At 39.8% G+C, this 8,476-nt stretch overlaps 1 protein-coding gene across 1 annotated transcript in view; it reads right to left on the bottom strand.

Moving 5' to 3' along the window:
- The window catches only part of SDR16C5 (short chain dehydrogenase/reductase family 16C member 5), a 66,749-nt gene extending 59,127 nt beyond the window's left edge, over positions 1-7,622 (bottom strand). Inside the window, exon 1 of the mRNA XM_004697776.1 lies at positions 7,489-7,622. Within this exon, the coding sequence (XP_004697833.1) occupies positions 7,489-7,622 (134 nt within the window). The remainder of the gene's footprint in view (positions 1-7,488) is intronic.
- Positions 7,623-8,476: the final 854 nt, after the last annotated feature.

The raw sequence follows: 8,476 nt of genomic DNA, 5'->3' as shown, positions 1-8,476 counted from the left end.
AGGGAACAAAGGGAAGCTGATATATCAAGGAGTTCAAGAAGAAAGAAAATGTTTTGAAACTGATTGCTGTGGCAATTATACAATACCACTTGGTGTGATTGAACTGTGGAATGTTATGATATCTATAAGAGCTCCAAATAAAATGATTTTTTTAAAAGAAGATGGAAAGACTACACAGAAGCACTGTATCAAAAAGAACTGGTCAACATTCAACCATTTCAGGAGCATATGAGCAAGAGTCAACGTGTCTGAAGGAAGAAATTGAAGATACACTTCTTTTAATTAACCAAAATCAAGGTTCCAGCAATTGATGAAATACCAATTGAAATGTTTCAATAGGCTGATGAAGCACTAGAAGCACTTACTCTTCTAGGCCAGGAAATTTGGAAGACATTTGGTTTCTGACTATACTCATTCCAAAGAAGGGTGACCGAACAGAATGCTCAAATTTTAGAATAATGTCATTAACATAACATGGAAATAAAATTTTGCTGAAGACCATTCAGCAATGCTGCAGCAGTATATTGACAGGGAGCATCCAGAGATTCCAACCAGATTCAGAAAAGGAGGTGGAACAAGGGATATCATTGCTGATGTCAGATGGATCTTTGCTGAAAGCAGAGAATACCGGAAAGATGTTTACTTGTGTTTTATTGAGTATGCCAAGGCATTTGACTGTGTGGATCGTAACACACTATGGATAGACTTGAAAAGAATAGGAATTCCAGAACACTTCATTGTGCCCGTGTGGAACTTTTGCATGGATCAACGGGCAGTTGTGCAAACTGCAAAAGGGAATACTGCATGGCTTATATAATCAGGCTAGGTGTACCAAAGGATTGTATCCACTCACCATACTTATTCAGTCTGTATGCTGGGCAAATCATCAGAGAAGCTGGCTTATATAAAAAAGAATGGGGCATCAGGTTTGGAAAAAGACTTATTAACAACCTGAAATATACAGATGACACAACCTTGCTTACTGAGAGTGAGGAGGAGTTGAAGCCCTTGCTGATGAAGACCGAATATTTCAACCTTCAGTATAGACTGCAACTCAATGTAAATAAAACCAAAATCTTCACACCTGGACCAATAGGTAACATTGTGATAAATGGTGTTCAATAGATAACATCACAATAATTAGATTGAGGTCGTCAAGGATTTTGCTTTGCCTGAGCCCACAATCAATGCTCATTGAAGCAACAGTCAAAAGATCAAACTATGCATTGCATTGGGAAAACCTGCAGCATAAGAATGCTTTAGAATATTGAAAAACAAGAATGTTATTTTGAGGACTGAGGTGTGCCTGTGTCAAGACATGATATTCTCAATGGTCTCATATGCATGTGGAGGTTTGACATTGACTAAGGAAGACCAGAGAAGAATAGACACGTTTGAATTGTGGTGCTGGTGAAGAATATTGACTGTACCGTGCACCACTAAAATGACAAACAAATCTATCTTAGAAGTCCGACCAGAATGTTCCTCATAGGTAAATATGGAGAGACTTCATCTTACAGACTTTGGACACAGTGTCAGCAAAGGCCAGTCCCTGGAGAAGGACATCACGCTTGATAAAGTTGAGAAGCAGCAAAAAGGAGGAAGACTCTCAATAATATGGATTGATACAGTGACTCCAACAATGGGCTCAAGCACAGGAATAATTATGTGGATGTGTAAGACCAGGAAGGTGTTTCGCCTTGGATCGCTGTGAGTCAGAACTGACTCGATGGTGCCTAAGGACAACAGCAATAGTCATAAGGGATATTGGTTTGTAGTTTTCTTTACTTGCGATGTTTTTCCTTTACCTTATCAAAGTAATGATGATCTAAGGGCTAGTAGTAATGACCCCATTTTCACTTCTGGTTTTAGTTTTTTGCATCATTTTCTAATGTTGATGTTTTTGTTTTGTTTTTTAATCGTTTTATTAGGGGCTCATACAACTCTTATCACAATCCATACACACATCAATTGTATAAAGCACATTTGTACATTCATTGCCCTCATCATTCTCAAAACATTTGCTCTCCATTAAGCCCCTGGTATCAGCTCCTCATTTTCCCCTCCCTCTCCGTTCCCCCCTACCTCATGAACACTTGATAATTTATAAATTATTATTTTGTCATATCTTGCTCTGTCCGACATCTCCCTTCAGCCACTTTTCTGTTGTCCATCCCCCAGGGAGGAGGCTATGTGTAGATCCTTGTAATCGGTTCCCTCTTTCCAAGTTTTTTGCATCTTATCTCTCTTCTTTCCTTGTTTTGTCAATTTTAATGATCTTTTCAAAGAATAAAAATTAGGCTTCATTGATTCTATTTCTTTTCTCTAGTAAACATTTCTCTAATGTTTATTATTTCCTTCCTTATTATAGTTTTGGATTTAGTTTGTTCTTTTACTAGTTCTATAAAATACAAATTTTTTATTTATTTAAAAAATCTTACTTTATAAAATGTAGGTCTCCAGAAATATAAATTCCCCTCTAAGTACTGCCTTTGGTGTCTCCCATAAGTTTTGATAAATTATGCTTTCATTTCCAGTCATTTCTAAATATTTTGATTAACTTCTTCATTGACCAGTTATTGTTTAATAGTATGCTCATTTTTATACAATTTTCAGGTTTTCTTTCTGTTTAAAAAACAGTTTTATTGGTACTTCACACATCATACAATGCAATAATTCAATTACATCAGGAAAAGTTGTAGAATTATCACCACAATCAATTCTGAAACATTTTTCTCTTCCTTATCCTCATTGTTAGTCATGTAATTACTTTTAATTGTGACAAAAATATACACAACAAAACATTTTCCAATTCAACAATTTATTTGTGCGTAATTCAGTACCATTGATTATACTCCTTGTGTTGTACAACCACTATTGATATCCTTTTCCAAATTATTCCACAACCATTAACATAAACTCAATGCCTGGTAAGCAACAACTCTTCCTCCATTCACCTATAGTGATTATCATTTATCAAGTTTGGTTTCTTTTCTTCCTTTTTCTTAGTAGCTTTTTTGATATAGTATTCACATACCATACACTTCCATAGTTAAGTCACATTTTAAAAGAGTTGTATATACATCATCACAATCAGTTCTAATGCTCCCTCCCGACTCCTGCATTCATTGTTTGCTCCCCAAATCCCCTAACCTTACCCCACACCCCACCAAAATATTGCATCAGTTATTGTCTCTATGCATCCACTCCTTTTGTGCTTCACAAGCTGAGAAACTCAACAGAAATAATAAAAAACAAAAACTACCAAAATAAAATAATAATATAAAGACAATAAAAGTAATGAATAAGAAAAAAGATCACCATCAAAAAGCCAGAGAAGAAATATCTGTCGTGGAACAAGTGAGAAATAGTTGAGCCTGGAGCAAATTCAGGTTAGGTCAAGGGGAGGTCACCTGACCAGGGTGTGTTATACTATGGTTTGATCCACGATGATCAAGTTTACAATAATCTCTGTCTGATAGTAAAATTGTTCTGTGGCTAGAGGAGATCTGCCAAAGGCTTAATCTGGCTAAATACTCTGCAGATGGATTTTGGGCTTCCACTCTGCTCCACAGTCTTCCGCACAATTTTCAGTTGTTCTTATGCTATTTATTTTTATCTTGATTCTGCTGTAGTCGCAGAAACTACTTCAAGTAATTTCAATCTCTTAAAATATATTAAAACTGGTTTTATTGACTAACATATGAGTTGTCCTGGAGAATGATCCGTGTGCAGGGCTTCTTCAACTTTTTCTCTTGACTTCTTTTCAGATGAGAAAATTGGAACATGAGCCAGTGCTGCCAGAAACACCTCGCCCTAAGTATGCATTTGATTTTGAATTAATTTTTGGCTGTGGCTTATACAGAAAACTTTCACTATTGCCTATATTTTCTTGATCTCAAGTTCTTTAAATCAAAAGTGAATCTATTATTGATCACTTGCAGTTAAATCATTTATTATTATCTATCCTGGCAATCAGTTCCTTTTGGTTTCAGAAATCAATTACTTATGACTAAAGTAATGACTGATAGATATGGAAAGGCTTGCTTCATCCAGTTTATTATTTTTCTATGTATCATGCTGTGTTAGTGTCTGGGTACTTTAGAGAAACAAACTCACAGAAACTCATGTATAAGAGACAGTTTTATATAAAGGTTCAGTGCATATCAAGAAAACATCCCAACCCAGTGCTGCCCAAACCCACAAGTCCAACATTAACCCAGATGTCCAACACCAATCCACAAAGTCCTCCTCCATCTCACAAAACACACACAGTGATGCCGACTACAGGGGGAAAGCCGAATCAGTGAACATGTAAGCATTTCAGCACTGGCAGAGCGCTGTTCCAGCACCCAGGGCTGCATGGGGGTAGGTCCATGCAGCTTCTCTTTGGGGATGTCTTCCAGGAAGTAAGTATTGCCAGCTGAAGCAGAGAACTGGCTAAGGTGACTGCCTGTCTGACCATCACAAATCAAGAGACCTGAGAACTGTGAAGGCGAGGGTCAACAAGCCATTTATCCTTCTACCCTTCAATTAACCCAACATGTGTTTATCAGCCAGGTTGGCACAATTAACTACCTCACATGCCTTTTTTGTTCCTAATTTCTGCCAATATTATCTAACTTTTTGTTTAGTTCTTTATTCAGTAGCAGCTATATTTTTTAAAGTGCATGTTGCTAATCTCTTTTTCTTGTATATGGTTACCACATAGGGTACACTTTGTTGCTGTGGCTAATTAGTAGCTATTGGATCAGTTCCAACTCGTAATAGTCTTCTTACAACTAAAAGACACACTGGCCACTTCGGTACCATCCTCATAATTGTTATGTTTGAGCCCATTGCTGCAGCCACTGTCTGTGAATTTTGTTGAGGTGTCCCTCTTTTTGTCACTGGCCTTCCACTCTACCAACATAACATCCTTCTCCAGGGGCTGGTCTCTCTAGTTGACGTGTCCAAAACACATGAGACAAAGTCTTTACATCCTCATTCCTGAAGAGCATTCTGGCTCTACTTCTTCCAACATCGATGTGTTCATTCTTCTGGCAGTCTAATATTTTTTCAACAACACCATAATTCAAAGGCATCAACTGTTCTTCAAGCTTTGTCATTCATGGCCCACCTTGCACATGCATATGAGGTGATTGACAAGCACATGGTGTGAATTAGGCTCACGTTAGCCCTCAATGTGACATTCTGCTTTTGATCACTTCAAAGAAGTTTGTTTGTTTTAAATCATTTTATTGAGGGCTCTTACAATTCTTATTAAAATCCATACATCAATTATATCAGGGAAATTTGTACATATGTTGCCATCATTCTTTTCTAGATGATTACTTCCTATTGAGCCCATGGTATCAGCTCCTCTTTTGTTCCCCTCTACCCGCCTCCCACCATCTTGGTGACCCTTTGATAGATTATAAATTATTATTTTCATATCTCACACTGACCACTGTCTCTCTTCCCCCATGGTTTCTGTTTTTCTTCCCCCTGGAGATGGGGATGTGGTTGTTTGTTGATCATTATGATCAATTCCCCCTTCTTCCCTGCCCCACCTTCTCCCTACCCATCTAGTATCGCTATTCCCATTCCTGCTCCTGGGTTGCTTGTGTCGTGAGTTCTTATCTCTTCTCTATACCTGTGTACATACTCTGTTATAGTCTGAAGTAAGAGGCATCACTGGAATCGTGGTAGTGGGGGTGGGGGTGAGAAAGCCTCAAGAAACCAGAGGAATATTGTGTGTTTCATCAGTGCTTTACTGCACCCTGGTTGACTCATCCCTTCCCTGTGACCCCTCGGTGGGGGATGTTCTATTGTCTACAGATGGGATTTGGGTCTCTGATCCACCCCCATCATTCTCATCCATATAATTTTGTTTGTTTATTAAGGGTCTTCTGATGCCTGTTACCTGGTCCCAACGACACCTCATGCTCTCAAAGGCTGGTGTGATTTGTCCATGTGGGCTTGTTGATTCTCGGCTGAATGGCTGCTTGTTTAACTTCAAGCCTTTAAGTTCCCAGATGCTGTAACGTTTAATAGCTGGGTACCATCTGCCTTATTCACCACATTTGCTTATGAACCCATTTTGTCATCAGCAATTGTACTGGGAGGGTGACCATCTCAGATTGCCAGTTCATTAGAACAAAGTATTCTTGTATTGAGGGACGGTATGAGCAAAGTCCCAAATTCCATCTACATCCTCAGTGTATCGCCATATAAATATATGTACATAGGCCAATACCTCTATTTTTATGGATTAATGTATTTACATATGGACACATGTTTATACTTTTATCCATAGCTTAGATTCCTAGAACATTCCTGTTTCCTTTTACCTTCCTTCTGCCCCACCATCACGTTCCCTTACTTCTGCCTCTTAATAATTCCTCTCAGCTAGATTGCTGTTGCGTCAACACTCCCAGGATCTCTATAGTTTCCTCGTTTTTGATTTTTATTCCCTGTTGTTCCACAGTCTATGGCGTTGTTTGCTCACCGCACCCTTCCCCCACCCTCTTCTCCTCACAAAGTCCCTCCGGACCGTGGTCCCATTGCTTTCTCTTTGAGCTTGTTTCCCATGCCTGTCTTAGGTAAGTAGGCATACCAACAATGGCATAGGCCAAACAAATAGAAAACAAATGGATTAAAAAAAAGTAAAAGAATGCATAATTCTAGGTCTGTCCACTGACCTTTATGACTATCTTCCCACTGGTCCTGGGGGAATTCCCAGAGCTGCCCCTCCTAACCTGAAGTATGTTTGGGGGAGCTCTTTAGGTGCTCTGTGGCTTGGCTTTGCTCCTATTGCTGATCTGTTATGTTCCCTTCTTGGTTTGCCCTGCTGTGGCGTTCAGACCACACTTCCTCCCTGCTGTGTGTCCCCAGTATTGTCCTTTGTCATGGTATTCGCCAGTAAGGGAACAACAGGTCATGAGCTGCTGTTGGCCCTACAGTCTTGTGCCTTAGCAGTTACATGCAGGTACATCATCCTCCGGGCTTGGTGTGCCGAAATGGAGGCTAGACCTACCATCCCTGTCTTTTTTCTTCTTGATTTGCTTCCATGTGAGAGTGATACACCAGCCCCTCACCCCAACCTGTAGGCTTAATGTTGTTCTCTGTTGCACGTACTTCTAAGGAGGGGGTCAATTTGGCTCTGGTTGGGGTCAGCCCTGTAGCCCAGTCTTTTCATGCATTCCTCCTCATGGTTAAGTCGCCCTCATGGTTTGGTGCATTGTGGTGGGGTCTGTATGCATACTCCCGATTCTGTGGAGACATAACCAATACTCTCCACCTGGGTGGGTTAGTGCCCTGCCCCCTCGTATCTTATCCTCACTCTCAACCCACCCTCTGCTTTTCTCCCTCTTCCTTCTCCCCTTCCCCCTTATTTGTGTTGGATTAACTGTATCTCCTGACCGCCACCTGACTGCCTGTAACTCAATCTGTACATTGGGAGATAAGTGACTTTTCTTCTATACCTACTATGCTGGATATACTTACCTCAGGGAACTCATGTTATACTTGGCCATTTGTGATTGGCTGGCTTTGTTTAGCATAATTTCCTCAAACTCTTCCAATGAAACGACATGTTTCATGTGATCATTAGTGCTTTTTTGTGATGCATAGTACTCCATTGTATGTATGTGCCAGAGTTTACTAATGTACTCGTCTATTGAAATTTAGGTTGTTTCCAGCTCTTTGGGATTGTGATTTGTGCTGCAATGAACATTGGAGTGCTGATGACTGGTTGTGATCTATTTCTTACCTCTTCTGAGTTTATGCCCAGTAGAGGGATAGCAGGGTTATAAGGTAGATCAATTTCCATTTGTTTTAGATATCGCCAGACCACTTTCCACAGAGGCGGTACATATCTATACAACCACCAGCAATTGAGGGGAGTTCCTGTCTTGCCACATCCCCTCTAACATTTTTGTTCTCTTATTTTCTGATTTGGGATAATCTCAAGGGTATTAGATGGTATCTCATGATTGTTTTAATTTGCATCTCTCTGATAGCTAATGATCGGGCGCATTTTCACATACATTTATTGGCCACATGGGTCACCTCCCTAGTGAAACTTCGTTTCAGTTCTTTTGCCCACTTCCTCAGGGGATTAACTGTTTTTCTTTTTTTGCAGGTCATGAGGGCATTGTAGAGTTTAGTAATATGCCCTTTGTCAGTTATGTCATTGCTAAAAATCCTTTCCCAGTCTGTGGGTTGCCTTGTTATCCTCTTTATGAAATCTTTCGATGCCCGCAGGTGTTTTATCCTTAGTAGATCCCACTTGTCAATTTCAGGTTCACCTCTGTGTGTACCTTTCACGATTGCAGGTAGCCTATGTATTCCTTAGGCTAAGGTTCTTGGGTTTGTTCTGTTTCCTTTGTTGATGGCCCTGATAGGATGTGATTTTACATCTAGGTCTGTAATGTACCTTGAGTTTGTTCTTGTGCATGGGGTGAGGTAAACATCTTGTTTCATTTTTCTACAT

This window comes from Echinops telfairi, unplaced genomic scaffold (assembly GCF_000313985.2).
Source record: "Echinops telfairi isolate 266 unplaced genomic scaffold, ASM31398v2 ScPeMD7_1;HRSCAF=3_0, whole genome shotgun sequence".
Taxonomy (NCBI): Eukaryota; Metazoa; Chordata; class Mammalia; order Afrosoricida; family Tenrecidae; genus Echinops; species Echinops telfairi.
The sequence above is the reverse complement of the archived record's forward strand: the minus strand, read 5'-3'. Positions and strand labels throughout refer to the sequence as shown.